This window comes from Argentina anserina, chromosome 5, assembly GCF_933775445.1.
Source record: "Argentina anserina chromosome 5, drPotAnse1.1, whole genome shotgun sequence".
NCBI lineage: Eukaryota > Viridiplantae > Streptophyta > Magnoliopsida > Rosales > Rosaceae > Argentina > Argentina anserina.
The window spans coordinates 16,906,047-16,923,375 of record NC_065876.1 but is presented as its reverse complement, the minus strand read 5'-3'; the positions used below and the strand labels follow the sequence as shown (position 1 = coordinate 16,923,375).

Below are 17,329 nucleotides of genomic sequence, written 5' to 3'. Positions count from 1 at the left end.
TAACGTTAAACGGCCATTCTGGACTATATCAATGCACTTACTGAGCTTTATATTGTGATATTTATATGTCTTGACCTAAGACTACTTGTCTCTATATTCTTATTTATGAATATGTTAAAGAGACGTTGAGTGCATAACTAAATGAAAGCTATTAATGGATTTAGTTTTAATTCATTGTGACTACGATGACGAGATCATCACACATAGAATCAAGAGCGATTTAGGTGCTCAAGTTTAAATGCCTTACAACATTATGATTCAAGTCACATGCTTTTATGCATAAAGAGAGCAATTGAACCTATGAAATGGTTTTTGTCATAGTAGTTGTCTACGTTGATGAATTCACAACGATACCATATAAAAACAATTGGTGAGACGATAAGCTACTTGAAGACAATCCTTGTACCAATATTATTTATCACTTACAAACTCATTGTGAACGAGTTCTTATGTATCGCTTCTAATGATGTAGCGCATCTCATGAGTCGAAATAATGTGAATCGTATTCTTTCACGATACTATGATTCGAAATAATGAATTGTGACTCATTTAGGCTATTCTTTTAGCAATGATGTTATACATATCAATAAAATTCCTCCAAAGTAATGGAGATGTAATCTATGAATTATCATGCGCATATGCCCCCTCTATGATCCTTCATTGATTATGCTCAATCTCCAAGCCTATTCTTTAGCAAAGTTTAGGAGTGACATACACCCTCCTACGCTAAAGAGAATGTGACATAAGATGGAAGCCGAAATTGGCTTATCATGATTCACTTTGAGGATAAAATATATTGTGGTGATACATATGTAATGGTTAAACTCAAATCATAACACTTAGAAGTTATGGAAAGCACCCAAAACAATGACAAAAGTTGAAAAGTCTTAAATTTCAGATTTACAGATTGCGGACTAGTCATTGTGAGGAGCGGTTCACCTACTTTTAGGTGGGCTATTGGGGTGCTACTTAAGCCACTGATTCCAAACATCCAAGGCTACCTACTCACACAATTTGAGCCTATTTAGATATCTGGAACATGGTGAACCACTCGACACAAGTGGTCACCGACCTCCAGCGAGTATTCCGGCCGGTTCGGTACTTTTCAGACCGGTTCCGACAGTGAGGCCGGTGGAATTAGATTCCTAACACCCATGTTTACGTGCTCCTAAATATTTGTAGCATTTGGGGTTCGGAAGATCAGTGAACCATTCAAGGAAGTGTAAAACAGAGGTTCAATATTAGTCGTTAATGTGCCTAGACTTCCAACGAACCAACAATTCGAACCATAAGCTACGGCTTGTAGCGTGTATTGTTTTACGATATCCATCTATACCACCATCATTGATGTTACGGTTGTGACAATTCACATGTTAGTTTTTCAAGTCTAACAATATGCATGTTTGTTAACGGATTATGTTAATGGTTTATCGTTCACATATTTTATGTGCCAAATTGCGCCTCCACAAGCGCATAATGATGAGTTATTTGATGTTGAATTTTGTCTTTGAATAAGACATGAACTTCCACTTATGTCCGCTTATATAAAGACCTTAACAGGCGAACTTGTTTAGTCACTTTTGATGAGCCAGTCTCCCCGTCGTTAGGGGGAGAGAAGACCAAGTTTGTTCAAGTTCATCGACTTGGTTTTGTTGTGGTTTGTACCACTATGCCTCATCATGTTCCTAATAGTCCTACAAATGGAAGTGACGAGATTAGAGATACATGCTGCAACTATGTCTGTAAGGATTGACGTCTGATAGATGGACATGTAATCACTCTTTGTTGGTGACGTGGTGACTCCATAAATGTGGTAGATTGTGTCACTAGGTCGTGGCTCTTACGAAAGTGTAGAGAGACCACTTGGTTCAATATACTTTTTACTGTATGCGAGCTATGGCACAACTTGATCTATGATCAATAATAATCACTCGTATGTTTTCTTGGATAATGGTAATCATTGGGGGACGCCTCAATGTCAATACTAATCCAAATGAGAGATCTTGAAGAATGACGATGTTGAATGAGTTTGATGTCGAACTATACATATGTTGAAGTAATATTCCAACATTGTAGATTGGCCTACATGGAAACTGCTATCGGGTAGGAATTGATGGTGATGATCGACCCATGTCGCCGCCACAGCCTCCTGGAAAGCAGTAGGATCCCGTTTAAACAAAAAGATAGGTTATTAGTCAGGTAATGCCAACACCGCACGTGTAAATCCTATCGGTTATACCTTTGTTAGACGTAGTGAAAAAGAGAAGAGTTTAGACTCACCTTATGGCGCAAACTAGAGCAAAACGCCTTGGAATCAAATATGAGACGGCTTGTTCTCATAATACCTTGTCAGTTAGGTGGTTTCCAAAATAACTGAATTTGCAGCTTGTGGTCACATATTATCTATGTTGGGACTAAGTTAAATAGATATAGATAAAGATCATGAATGGATTGGTTTTCACCTCATTCAAGTGCCTCCGGACCACGGAGTGTGATAACTTGATTAAGATAGGGATAGTAAAATGAAGTGTGATGGACTCTTGATGGACTCTTGATGAACTAAGAGCCAAATGCTGCTTTCCAAAGCTCCCTTATCAAAACTCAGGGCTCACCACCTTGATAATGTAGGAGAATTCACTTCGAAGACTTTTATTGCATAGCTGGGATTTAACATCCCCGTAACCCTATGTTCATTCTACATGAATGGATGAGCAGGAGCGACAATTAAGTAGTTAAACCTTATAGCTAGGGCCCTCGTTATGCATAAGTGATTTACCCATAACTGTATGGGGATATGTAATATTGCATGTAGCTATACTTAGATAGAAATGATCTTGAGAATATTAGGTCTCGAAAGTGATAACCGTTATTGATGATGTTGTTCATCGGTTGGCTAAAGGAAACAAGGATATTAAACCAATATCTACAAGTATTCCATGAATCAGTTGAAGTCATAAAACACGTGTTTCCGCCGTATGAGCGATGATAAGTCTTAAGAGATGAAACTCTCCACATTTAAGTATGATATGTGTATGCATGTACTTGTTGTATATATATACATGACTCGACATCTCATTCGGTTTAAACTTATAAGGCCAAGATGATGGCTGAGTGCGCCCACACACATGTCAATGCTTGATCACAATATGTTTATGACATCAAATCCTAAATCCCAACACAAAAGACACTTTAACGAAACGATGTCAAAATCTGCCCAGATTCGTAGGTCAACTTCCACGGGACCTATAGGGCAGCTCACTCATTGGAAAATTGTGAATTAGATACCATTGGAAAGATTTATGTGTCTACTTTCCAGGAACACCAACCATTAGACAATATCTATTATATTGAGTACGTTATACATGTTTTAGTAAAATAGGATGGATCTGTCCGGAAACTATAGCTGAGTTAATTTTGACCGAGCTTTGTGATGACCTCATAATGGACTAAGTTGTGAAATATCACTGGAAAGCCACGGGTATCTACTTTCCATAACTTTTTACGGTTCATCCATACCTATTGTATCAAAGAAGTTATGACTGTTTAAGTGTGTAAAGATCATACCACGCGCGAATTTGTTTTTCATTGCAAACTCTTATTTTGAGTTGTTATGCAATTCTTTCTTTTGATCCATGTACGGATATGTGTACATGTCTGATTTAAGAATGTTTGGCGAGATTTGATATTCAAATCATTGACCCATTGCAACTTTTAAAGAATGTGAAGAGCATTCGTATACACTATTTATTTAAACTCCGAGATTGAGTTACCGATCAGGGGGAGTTGTTTTGCATACTTCAGGAGGAATCTATACCACATGTTATCTTCAACTCTAGTTGGTGCGTTGTGCTCTTTTTCCCTTCGACCATAGCTTTTTATTTTTACCCAAAAGATTTTTGTTTTGTTTGGCAAGGTTTTTACCGAGGTAACAGTTATGCACCATGACACATTAGGATCACGATACAAGGAGTGTTGTAGGAGAATTACTCTCCGTAATCTTCCGGTGTATCTTGTCCTACTTAGTATAGGTTAGTCTAGATAAAGAATGATATATAATCCCTTATTCAACGGGATACTCAATTTACTGCCTATATATAATGCCTACTTATCAATGAATAAAGATGATGTTTCTCCCTATTTTGATGTGTATTGCATTCTTCTGTAACATTTCTAGATATATATATCCATGAACACCAATCACTCAATTTTTATAAACTTAGTGAAGCAAGCTAGCTACTGAACTTAGAAAATGTACAATCACGCCTTCTACAGCGGCTCTATCTTTGAAGGTGGGAATCCACCACTATAATCAAAAAGCCTCACCGCTGTGAGGATGCTTAGCGCTTGCCTGATCCTCATAGCTTGCAGAAGTGGATGCCGATTTGGCATTAGGGTTCAGACCAGCAAGGTGCATGATGTATTCAATCTGTTTTACCACGTCACTCATTGTAGGCCTGTTGGCTCCCTCTTCTTCAACACAATTCATTGCAAGATCCACAAAGCTCTCTAAACCTTTGAGAGTTGGTCCCAAACCAATGGCTGAATCCAGAATTTCATGAAGGTTGTATAATTCTTTAGTCTTGTTCATTGCCAATTTCACTTCTCGCACAATATATTTCCCTTGTTCTATTGGTCTTCTTGCAGTAAGCATCTCCAACATTAGAACTCCAAAACCATAAACATCACTCTTCTCTGTCAATCGTTGCGTTATGTAATATTCAGGATCCATGTATCCCTACAACAAATTAAGGGATTGCTTAGCTAGTCTTATGCATGTAAAATCCTCAATACAGCCAACCTAAAATAATTTTAATTCAATGGCTAGTTTTTTTGGCTAGTTAAAATAATTTCCATTGTATTCAGTAATTCAATGGCTAGTCACCGCATGATACTACTCTCTTAATCACTTTTGATAAATTCACATTTGAAGTGTTGATAAGAACTGACCATTGTTCCTTTAACTTGAGTGGAGACATGATCCCTCCCACTGTCACCCATGGACTTGGAGAGACCAAAATCAGCAACTTTTGCAGACAAGTTATTGTCCAACAGAACATTGGTTGATTTTATGTCTCTGTGTATAATTGGAGGCTGGCAAAGTTCATGAAGATAGGCTAAGCCTCTAGCTGTACCGAGTGCTATTTTAAGTCTCCTCTGCCAATCTAATTTGATTCCTGATTTACCTGCATAGACAATTTAGTGTAACACCAAAATAAGCATAATAAGAATATGAAATTAATGCAGCTGACGTGTGCTTATTGTATTCCCTGTGTACAATCATTGGCTCTCAATCATGGAGTTTCATTTTATAAACTTTCATTACTTTAGGTCTCATAACTGTCTACTTGTTGGTGAAGTAGAGTTAAAGATATCTCATAACTGCTGACTAGCTTATTATTTCAAACTTGTGAGGTTCAGTGCCTCTGCTCATGAAGCTTCAATTTTATTCTGATACCATTGTCTTGCTATGGTGAATTGGTGATCATTTCATTTCTCAGATTCATCTAATCTCCTTACATCTCTGTCAATGAGAAAACCCTGAATAGTCTGACACTATAGTATTCTTATATGCATATACATTATGTGTTGGTTATTAGAAGGTTAGAGTTTTCATGAGAATAGATTTAGTCATTACCTGAAAGACTATCCTTAAGAGTCCCATTTGCTACATACTCATACACCAGCATCTGCTCGCCTCTGTCAAAGCAAAATCCTACAAGGCTGACAAGGTTCTTATGATGCACCCGTGAAAGAAGCTCAATCTCAGATCTGAACTGACGTCCACCTTGTATGGATTCTGAGTGAGCTCGTTTTATGGCAATCAGTTTCCCTGTGGGAAGAGTTCCACGGTAAACCTATAAGATGTAAACAGTAACTAGATAAGTGCTCTTAAGGATCAATATTGTAGAACATATATATCTAGGAAGAGTATAACTAATAACTACATGTTGAGACATGATAAGTTGCTGAACTGTCCATCAAAACCGTTATCTAGAATATGATCTTAAACAACAGTCATAAATAAAGGGTTACCTTCCCATAGCCCCCAGATCCCACATCATTTTCTTCTGAAAAGTTGTTGCTGTATTGCATGAGCTCTTCAAATGAGAACGACCTAGCACCCTTTAATTCAGGAACACTACCCCTGCTCTTATTATACACATCCCATTTTCCTGCATTTGATTGACAAAATTGGTGTGGTAGCAAGTACAGGAATAATATATGTGATATGACAGGACTTGAAATGAAAAAGGATTTGTCTTAGTTACCAAAAGGATTGTTTTGATCAATGGCTCTACTTGCTCTTCTCTTCTGGCGAATTGCATAAATTCCTACCAGGACTAATACTAGCACAAGAACAGAACAACCAGCTGCTGCTCCGATAATAATTGCCACATTAGACGATTTCTTTGATTCTGATGATACTTCTGTTTCAGCTGCATTATGAGAAGAGACACCGAAAGATGTATCAACATATATATCAAATTGGCAACTCTATTTCCTGCTGCATGAAAAATTAATAAACAATTACCTGCAAAGTATTCATAATCACCACCAAGGAAATAGAATGGTCCAAAAGATTTTTGCGGCTTGAATGTTTGGTTACTGAGCAAATAAGAAATACCAGAAACTTCCTTTCGGTTGAAATGACCTTGGGTTGCTGGGAATACCGCTAGGCTCAATCTAAGGTATGAAAGTGAATCCTTGGTGAGATTACTTAAAGAGACAGAATCAACATTAAGTTGATGGGATAAGAAAGAATTCATGAGGGCCTTCTCAAGCTGTTGGTAGTGAGTTGAGTTGTCCAAGTCAGAGAAGGTAGGAGCTCCAAAGATTAGAGTGCCCTCATATGGATATGCACATTTGCAGTTGGGGCTTGAAACCTGATCAGAGTCACAGGGACTGGGAACACAGTTATTTGGCAATGTTACATATGGGGGAATATCAGATGAACTCGAAATCTTGCAGTAACTAGCAGGTGACGCACCAGTTTCATCACAAACTGGATTTTTAACAAGTCTGCAGTAGGACAAAGAATCTAGATAAGTAGCCTGCCAAAGTAACTTATTTCCCATTCACCAGATAGTCTAAGTATATATAATAAATGTAATTCAAACATATTATGCAGAATGAATCATACGACGAGATCATTCTCATTTGTTTTAGCAATATATTGTATTGGAGGAAAAACTGCATAAAGATACAACCAAGATTTGCTTACATCAAAGTACCACTGTATCCTTCATTTCCTTTGTATTCACCAATTAAATTATTTTGTAAATCAATGACTTTCAATTGACTGCTGGGAGTGCCAATATCCAAAGTGCCATTGAGCTGGTTGTTCTTCAGGACCCTGTCACCACATCATATATCTCACAAAAATATTAGAAGATTGCTTCTTCAAAAAAAAAAACAAGGGCACTTGAACTTCAGTATTTATTCATCACTTATAGTGGTATATGAAATCATGCCATGCCAGTACTCAGTACTCACACACTCTGTATGTTTGAAAGGCTGAATAGAGCAGCAGGTATTTCTCCTTGAAGTTGTGTGTCCTCCATGATTCTGGATTATAATATAAAAAGGTTACAAAACAATGTAGACTTCCCGTTCAGATGCATATGTCACACACATGGAACAGGAAGGTTGATAAAGGACATACATTGTGGTCAAAGACTTGAGTGTTACAAACCATGGTGGAATATCAGATATCTCGAAACTATTATTGCTTAAATCCCTGCGAAAGAAAAGACAAAGACGAAGAAAAATGAAAATCAAATTACAGAGTGAGTTAAAGACACCAAACACAATGTATATTCTGGTGGTAAGATCAACAATGATTGATTCAAATAACGTTGGATAAGTTGACTATTATAAGTCTACAACACTGATTGACAGGGAAGCGAAAGCACTAGTTGAAATTTTTATAACTTACACATAGTGGAGAAGGGTCATGCCAGAAAGGTCAGGAGCAGGGCCGCTCAGCTTGTTGTTGGACAAGAACCTAACAAATGAACACAGGATGCCTCCGTAAGGTTTTTCATACTAATTGGTAACAATTCCCCTGAAATAGTATAAAGTAATATATGCCAAGGTTTTAATCTGCTCACATCTGAGAAACACTGGTAAGATTGCTGAGGCTCGCAGGAATAGGCCCAGTTAACATGTTTGTATCAAATCTCCTGTAAACCATTTGTACTTCATGAAAAGAGCCTCACTGAGAGAATTTCAGAACCAAAAATAGAAACTGCATAATGTATTAGAGAAATCGTGGCAATGATACTCACACGACCTGCAAAGTATTTACAAGTCCAAGGCTGGAAGGGATGCTGCCGGAAAGTTCATTTCTTTCGAAGAGCCTGAGCAAGACATGTACAAGGGAATGCTCAATGTTTGAGAAAGATAATTAATCTACAGACACTATAGTAGAGAGTTGAGGAGCTAAACATTCTTGTTCGAAAACAGCCACTAATAATGAAAAGAGGACTCAAAAGGGATACAAGGTACACTTTCAGTAAGCACTTTCCAAGCATCAAATTATGCCTACTTTTCCAATAAATATGTGTGTGGATGTTTTCATGTATTTCATCTTACACATGTATCAGACTCATGTTTGAGTTGAAAAGCCTTGATGGAATTTGACCAGAGAGCTTATTCATTCCAAGATGACTGCAAAAAATAGTCTTAAATTAATGAAAGATACCATTACAGGAAACTCCACCACTGACAACAATTAAAAACAAAGTGGACATACAAGTGCTTGCAATGATTGAGCATGTCCAGACCAGGTTCACCACCAGCTGAAACTGGGATGGATCCGTCGAGGATGTTGTCAGCTAGATCCAGCCAATATAGTTTAGATAGATTACCAATGGAAGGTGGGATCTTCCCACTGAATCTGTTAGAATTCAGAGATCTGTGGTTTTCATAAACAAAAAGAGCACAATGAGCACCTGTAAGAATGTTCATCTTTTAGATGAGAAGTGAAAATTTTAAGATGAAATACACATTTCTTACAGGGATACTAGCTCTTGTAGGGACCCTATAGTAGGAGGAATTTCACCAGAGAAACTGCAACCAACCAGGATTCTGCAATGGAACCGAGCGAGCAATTTTACTGAGAACATGTTATAACAACATTGTATTTTTTCGAAAATTGGTCTCCACTCTCCACGTAAAACATCCTTACATGTTAGTTAGCTTCTTCAAACTCCCAATTTCGGGTGGGAGCGGTCCTGTCAGGCCCTTGTTGTAAGATAGATCCCTAGATGAAGAGACTCATAAAAGCGAAGTTAGGGTACTTCAGGATTTTATTCAAGGTTTTGATCTATCTAGTTATGAAAGTGTGTAGAATTGTTTCTGATCAATTATTTATGAGGATATATATAGGTAACAATTCAAATTCAGGAAGCCCTGCGATTTTTGCAGTGAATTTAGTGACCGTTACATCATGTTGAATAACAAATAGTAAAGATTGGCCAGTTGCTGAAATACGTATATTGAAATAAAAATAGAAGTGAAAAGGGTATCCGAAGACTTACAAAATTTGTAGTTCAGATAACTGTTCAATATCTCCAGAGAGTGTGCCAGTCAAATTCATACTTGCTAATGTTCTAAAAGATACAAGACACTTTGGAATATCAAACACTGGAATAAACAGACATAAATAGTGCACGATTCAAGGCATTATGATAAGTGTTAAAATCGTACAAAGAGACCACACGCATGTTGGTACACCCAATGCCATCCCAACCATCTTCACATGGATCTAGACTCCCCCAACTTGGAGGCGTGTTAGCCCATAGTGTCATCAGAGACTTTAAACCAGTAACTGCATTAATCAAATATTGCAAAAGCTGAGTTCTCATAGAAGAATTCTCCCATCAATTGAATCAGACAGAAATTACAAACTTAAAAAGGATTACGAAGTTAGTTCCCAGCTAAAACCCTATATGATAACAACTTGACAAGTTTATGAAAGCACCTAAAACAACACAATTCCACAAATTGTAGCTACAGTATCCTAGCAGCAGTAGAGAATTGCTTGTTCTCAAGGCTGACTGAGCTGTCTGAGCATTCCTTAATGAAGTACACGTTATCTTAAACTACCAAGAGACTAAAGAATCAAATTCTTATTCGTAAATAGATGAAATTAAGCTGTTCTGATGTCAAATCTGACATCAGAAATTCAGTTCCTTAAAACGGTTCCTCAAAGAATGTTAAAGAATAGATTATCATATACTTTCTCTGAAATCTGGTTTACAACATACAGAAAATTGCACTGTTGGTTGAAAACTTCAGTTACTTCAGCATTCGGAAATTCTTTGACAAGGCCTAATGACATATTATCTAGAAAGCTAAATTGAAGGCACAAAATCCTGCAAATTCCAATTTTAACAAATAAACGGCATAAGCATAGCAATAGTAGCTATATTGAGCTTACCATCCTCAATACTTGTCTGATGATTGGCTAAAACGTGCAAAGGAGTGAATATAAGAAGCAGAAACACCTGAATTCTTTGATCCATTGTTCTATTTAAAACTGCTATACTTCAGAAAAGCTTCGGGTGGAACTCCGACCGACGTTTGGTAATGATTATATCATCTAACACTATGGTCAACGTTAACCATTCAAGATCGATGTCTTTATTCTAGCAGGTATTAAACCAAATGCTCGCTTAAATCTAATACAGCACAGACAGACAATGGATGCTTTTCATTGTTGTTGGACGTAGTTAAGAAGAGTAAGACAGCAAGCAAGTGGTTTATGCCATACACAAGTTCAATAGCTATGATATACTACAAAATAACACAGTGAATAATATAGTACCAACAAAACAGCAAGTCGTAGAGGGCATGAGTAGAACCATTCAACTGCTTTTTTAGTTTGGATATATCCACACTAGGAGTAGAAAACAAAATATGATTAGAACATGGAGAAATGTCTCCTCTCTTCTTTCGTGTCGTTATCAGAGAAGCAATATTCAGCTACAACTTGTGGAAAGGGCTCATAATTGATTAGATATGGAGTGCTGATTTAGGGTTTAGACTAATCAATCATATGGCCTTGTTAATAAATGGGTTGGTTCCATGGCATACATGTTTCTTTCAATCTCAGCTGTCAATCTGCAAGTGATGAAGTGACGGGTAACCCACCAAGTTGAGATGACTGTATACCCCATTCCATTAAACCATGTCAACATCCACCTTCTGCATGGACACATATGAAAGTTATGGGAATTGAATTCCTTCACCCCAAGTTGCCAAATGGAACGAGTTTCTGCACACTAACAAATGTCATGATTTGGGGAAGTACATGAATCATAAGAATGTTACTCAAGGTGAAGAGTTATTGAGACAATTATAAGCTCCAGTTCTTACTACTTCAGTGGTTTAACGTGAAGCTGAGGAGTCATTCATTGATTCGACTTGGGAGTAAATAGAACTGGGGTTTTCAAGGAACGTCTCTAATGGTGAAGTTCTTTTCAGACAAAAGGCCAAGTCTAAGATCCTAATTCTTACTGCTTCAATGGGTTAACGACTTGACGTGAAGCTTAGGACCCATGAATTCGACAAGGTATTTTGTTGTTAATGTAGAAATATCAAGAAGGCAATGATTTGACAACAGGCTTTTTTCTTATATTTTGAATAATAGGGATTTTTCTTGTTCTAATAGGAAATGACACATAAGTCCTATATTAAGATGTTAATTATAATAAATTACCCTAAGTAGTCCTTATACTAACAAGGACATATTTTAACAGATAAGGGCAATTTGTTCATTTGCTGCCATATGTCTTATGTTTAATTACCAAATTAACCTTTCTTAACAAAAAAAAAGGTATCATAAACACAAATAAAGACATGACTTTTGCAGCCATGTGTCAATAAGACATTAATAATTTGAACCTTCACAAATGGCTAATATTTATTATCATTTTTTAAATCAAATTAGTTCTCAACACTTCTACTACACTAGATGGAATTTAGCTGCTACTACATTACTTGAAATCTAGAATTTAGCTGCTACTACATTACTGGAATTTAACTGCTACTATTACTCACTAGAATTTAGATGCTATTGTACTACATTGTTGAAATTTAGTTGCTACTATACCCGCTGGAATTTAGCTGCTACTACATTACTGAAATTTAGCTACTACTGCATAGCTGAAATTTAGCTGCTACTATACTCACTATAATTTAGATGCTACTGTACTCCCTAGAATTTAGCTACTACTGTACTCGCTGGAATCAGTGGTATTTTGGGTATTTTAACCTTATTTACTTAATCAGTTTTGAAACCACATAATTTTGGGCTTGGGTTGATGTCCTTATTTGTTTAAAAAAATTATATAGTAGGTTTTTTGTTTTTTGATCTTTCGTCTTATACTTGGATGTAATTTTCTATGAGATATCTCATGATGGCATCAATTTGACTGGGGATTTATGGGGATTTTGTTTAATGCACCACATACCATTTGGCATCAATAGGTATCTTGCTAGAAAAGTGGAACCACACCAGAAGAAGCATCGATGGAAATCTAAAAAAGAGTAGAAAGTTATATGTTCTTGACGTCTCGATCTTTAAAATACAGTTTATCCGTTTATTGCACGTAGAAAGTTGAAGTTGTTTCATCCAAAAATTTAAAACATAAATCCAAACAATTACATAACTTTACAACACTGCAGTTTCAAGCTGTTCCATTTCAGACAACACCTTATTCATACATCTTAGTATTACTATTTTACAACGTTCTGAATGCGTCAACTAAAACCTTAGTTGGTGACAATTTTTCTGCATTTAGGATAGGAAAGGTTGATTAGAATAAAAGAGATGGTTTCAAGATGATGGAAAATCTCTAAAGCACCAAAAACAACAAAGACTCAAATAAAGTAAATTCATGCCCATCTTTGTTCATGTGGTGCAACACATATTTCATGAATTCCAGATGTAGGCAGAAAGTATATACATACACACACACACACACACACACACACACATAAGGAGAGGAACGAGTGCGGATGTCCGTCGGTGATACCGACGACGCCCAACAATGGCGTGGATGGTACTGGCCGTCCTCCCCCCTCCCAGCGCTCCTGTCTGTGCCGGCCGGAATCGGAAAATTTATGTCAATTTCAAGTTTTTTGGAAATTTGCCGATTCCAACCGCCGTGAGCCGGCAATAAAGCTCTAGTAGGCACAGACATAAGCGCCGGGAGGGAGGAGCACGCGGGCACCATCCATGTCGTCGTTGCACATCACTGGAATCACCGACGTCCGAACTTTTGGAGAGTTGCGGACGTCTATTCTTGATCAAGCCTGTATATATACAGTCCGTCTCTGTTGCAGACGTCCGCACGGTCCGCACCGTGTGGATTTGGCAATTCCGGCGACGCTCAACGACGGCGCGGATGGTGTTGGCCGTGCTCCTCCCCTCCCGATGCTCATGCATGTGCCGGCCATCTCGAAATTTTAAGTTTTTAGGCACTGTGCGGAAATTTTGGGATTCCGACCGGCGTGGGCCGGCGCTACAGCTCTGGCCAGCACAATCATGAGCGTTGGAAATTGAGGAGCATGGTCGGCATCATCCGCGGTGTCGTTGCGCGTCGCCGAATCTGCACCGTGCGGATGTCCGTAGTTGAGATTTTATGTATGGGATAGACCTACAAATGGTGATTAGCAAGTTTGAGGAGCTTTTTGTTAGAGGATCACCAAGTAGTTCCCCTTTCGTTTTGGTGAGGATTTGAGTGAATTTTACATTATCCATTTTATGTTACTATTTTGTAAACATTGGTGACGTGTTATTCATGATGACTGAGTTGCATTTTAAACTCAGTTTTTATACAATGTTATTGTAAAGTGATTTCAATGTAATTGAGGTTATTTTAGAGTTATTTACAACTTTAAAATTTGGAATTGTATCTTTCAAATTTTGGAGCTGTGATAGTTGGTATCATATAGAGGTCCAATCAAAGACGGACGTCCACAGTGCACCAAAAGTGCGGACGTCAGCAATTCCAGCGACGCGCAACGATGGCGAGGATGGAGCTGGCCGTGCTTCCCCCCTCAATTAAACTTGAAATTTCTGGAAATTTGCAAATTCCCGCCGTGGGTCGGCGATGGAGCTCCGGCTAGCACAGATAAGAATGCCGAGAGGGGGGAGTACGGCTAGCACCATCCGCGCCGTCGTTGCGCGTTGCCGGAATCGTCCGCATTTGCAGACGTCCTCTCTCGATCCCACCTATATTATATATATAATAGACATGATAGACATAAAAGACATGAAATATTACTTCATACTTCTTGAACTTGCCGACAACTATTATGAAGGAGCATCTAGCTGATTATCTGGTCTAGCATCTACAAATGCTGGTAACTCATTGTCTGCCTCATGCAACCTGGACAAAAGGGGGAACTGGGTCTGCACAAACGATTGAGGAAAGAAATTTATTAAAAAAGCAGATGGCAAAAGCACTAGACCATAAATTTTGAAAGAATAGAGAATTAGTGAAGTGCTACAATCAGCATGAGCAACAGAAGGCACTGTTAAAAAGACAATAGAAACAAAAGAGCAGCTAGTTGAAATATTTGAAATAAATGCAAAAGAGTGAAAAGACTATGTTATCAATTAAAATCATACTGAAAGGGACCGAGGCAATTTCATATTATCACTAAAAAGGGTTAACAAAACCCAGTTAGCCTGACTAGCTTGTCAGATAAGGTATGAGCCACAAGACATAGGCCTCAAACTGGTAGCTACAAACCCACATGACTAGGTAATATTTTCTAGTGTTATGAACTAGCCAATCTGCTAATGTTGGACTCGGGCCTTATTTTAAGTAAATTTGAATATTTAAATTATAGTTCTCAAAAGTTTACAACTCTTTACAGCAAAGAACTGGTGAATTAAGTTGAGTGTACACTCCTGAAGCATGCATTTTTCACTGAGTCCGGAAGCATACCTGTTAGGCAAGCACTCTATATAACTAGTCAAATACATTGTTTTATTTTTTTTTTGGCGTCATTCTATAACTAATTCTCTAGGGCCGAATATTTACAAATACCCTTTTCTTATGATGAACTTACCACAGAATAAATTCAAACTGACAGGCCACAATAGTCTTCAACTCAGTGTATAAAAAATGCAGTTTCTTATACATCATAGGCAATAGAGAATTGTGGCCCAAAGAAGTGCAGATGCATGATAAGGTTCTTTGACACCTATTTGATGCCTCAATTGTTAAGTACTACGGAAAGCAAAGGCACATAGAAATTGGATAATGTGATTGATCTATCAGGAGTCAAAACAGTTGAAAAGGACTCATTCAATTCTCAAACAAAAACGAACAGGAAAACAAACACCCCATGTCACAGAGACATGAATCAATCTTACACTACCAGTTGAATAATTTTCCTTTTATATACATATCATATGGTTATAACTTTAATCAGCACAAGAAATGAGCAGTACCATGTTTAGATTGAACCTTGTACAAGCTGCATGAATCTGGGGCGCCAGGAATATATCAGCCTGCAATTATCCATCAAAATGTTAGATATATTATAAGTTTCTCCAAACAAAGTTATTTCACATCAACTAGTACTGATCCTGAGGTCCAGAACCTCATAACCACTTGGGTTTTAAGAGAGATAATGTTTTTGATGGTCCACTGGTACTTCAATGTTCAATTGTATAAAATGGGCATATCTTCAATATTGTGATTACCTTTCTAGGCAATGGTTTTAACAGTCTCAATTGTTAAATTTAGTTTGCAAAATGTCTAAAACTACTGAAAATACGACTTTAAGTACTTGGGGAGCATTGAAGTTGCATGATTTTTCTGTACGGTTTGTAAACAATGATGTGAGCTTCAATATGACTTATGCAATTGTAGTCAAAATGGTTGTTTAATTTTGCAACAAAAGTTGCCCCTTCAATATTAGATGGAAAGACAAAATTGATCAAACATGCTAAATATCAACTGCATACTAAGGATCATTCAGCTGCATACTAAGTATCAACACACAATAAAAACTACAACCAATGTCATTTAGGTCCGTCTAGAATGATACTATGTCAGGTAAGGTACTAAGATGACACAGTTCTTGTCCATGCAAACAAGTGTTGCCAAGTCAATTCTACTCTGGAGTTCAAGATATGACTATGGGGTTGTTGCAGCCATGAGAACATGAAAATCCAGTCACTTAGTAAGAAGCAGTGCATTGACTTATCCATGCAAACCCATCCAAACAGTTGACCAAATTCATAACAAAAGAGACCCAATATCTCTGAAACGAGACTTACCTGGAGGTTAAAGGCCTTTCGTTGAAGGTCTTTAGGTAGCAATGGATGTTGTGGATACTTTTCGTCCAAATACTGCGAAATATGACAAGAACCTAATGAAAACATAATGCATATCCAAAGAAGATCAAGCTAATCGCATAAAGAACACACAGACTGACCAATAAAATGGCAAATGAATCGGAAACAGCTATGTCCCCATCCACAAGCACCGGCACATAGCCGATAGGATTGAGCTTCTAAACTCTGCCACACACAAAAAAACCACCAACACCAACATCAAGTCAAAACAGAAACACACACAAATACATAGATAAATATAGAGATGATTTCAAAGTGTGAGGACTAACCAGGACTGAACTGTTCTCCCTCCAACAAGTTTACAGCTTTGTACATACACAAACACAACTTCAAGTGTAAGATTTTGAGATACTGAGAATGAATTTCATGTTGGAATAAGTAAATGAATTTTGATGGGGGGAAATGAAACCTTTGAGGTTGAGGGCAATCCGGACACGGTAAGAGCAAGAGCTCCTGAAGTAGGAATACAGTTTCAGTTGGGGATCACCCATGTCGGCCTAAACAGACAAAACACGTTCGATCTGAGAGTTTGACTCAACAGAAGAGAAGAGACTATCTGATGATCAGAGGAGGTTGGAGCAAAATAAAAAAATGCCGGCTTTTGTTGTTTGGCTTCTTTCAGTTGGCTGACACGGAGCTGCCAATACTTATAGCAAGTCTTTTTGAGGTAATTAAAAAAGAACAAGGTAACAAGTAGGCTGGGACTGACTTCAAAATAATAATTTTTTTCTGGAACCAAAACTGGAATTCAAAAAGAAAAAAAAAATCGGATTTAATACTATTTACTTTCTAATCCAGAAGAAACGGGAATCACAAATATTTGGTCGGTTTTCGGGTTCTTACGGTTTAAACATTAACTGTAATATATATTTACCTTCAAACCTTAAACAATAATCATGTATACAAACTTCAAAATGCAACAAAACGTTAACAGTCTCTCTA

At 37.6% G+C, this 17,329-nt stretch overlaps 2 protein-coding genes across 2 annotated transcripts; both read right to left on the bottom strand.

Annotated features, from left to right (window-relative positions):
* Positions 1–4,059: 4,059 nt before the first annotated feature.
* LOC126795250 (leucine-rich repeat receptor protein kinase HPCA1-like) lies at positions 4,060–17,002 on the bottom strand. Its single transcript, XM_050522093.1, is given in 24 exon segments — positions 4,060–4,314; positions 4,316–4,735; positions 4,948–5,183; positions 5,636–5,855; positions 6,034–6,173; positions 6,270–6,437; positions 6,533–7,020; positions 7,223–7,354; positions 7,495–7,566; positions 7,664–7,738; positions 7,937–8,005; positions 8,112–8,183; positions 8,289–8,360; positions 8,596–8,670; positions 8,756–8,917; positions 9,019–9,090; positions 9,191–9,265; positions 9,543–9,614; positions 9,712–9,832; positions 10,445–11,211; positions 14,305–14,425; positions 16,310–16,381; positions 16,468–16,552; positions 16,657–17,002. Coding segments are annotated over 20 exon segments (2,874 nt in total). The 5' UTR covers positions 10,530–11,211; positions 14,305–14,425; positions 16,310–16,381; positions 16,468–16,552; positions 16,657–17,002; the 3' UTR covers positions 4,060–4,266.
* Positions 14,327–16,878, bottom strand: LOC126795625 (glutathione S-transferase zeta class-like). Its single transcript, XM_050522429.1, has 4 exons — positions 16,797–16,878; positions 16,310–16,401; positions 15,476–15,535; positions 14,327–14,425 (listed from the first exon to the last, which is right to left on the bottom strand). The coding sequence occupies exons 1-4, from the start codon at positions 16,876–16,878 to the stop codon at positions 14,327–14,329; spliced, it is 333 nt and encodes a 110-aa protein (XP_050378386.1).
* Positions 17,003–17,329: the final 327 nt, after the last annotated feature.

What these genes read in the sequence shown, in the direction of transcription:
- LOC126795625 (XM_050522429.1), bottom strand. Translation starts at nt 16,878, where the DNA reads ATGGGTGATCCCCAACTGAAACTGTATTCCTACTTCAGGAGCTCTTGC. An exon ending in GATTGCCCTCAACCTCAAAG is followed by an intron (nt 16,402 to 16,796) that starts GTTTCATTTCCC and finishes TGTTTTCATTAG; the next exon opens with GTTCTTGTCATATTTCGCAG. An exon ending in CAAGGTTCAATCTAAACATG is followed by an intron (nt 14,426 to 15,475) that starts GTACTGCTCATT and finishes TCGTTTGTGCAG; the next exon opens with ACCCAGTTCCCCCTTTTGTC.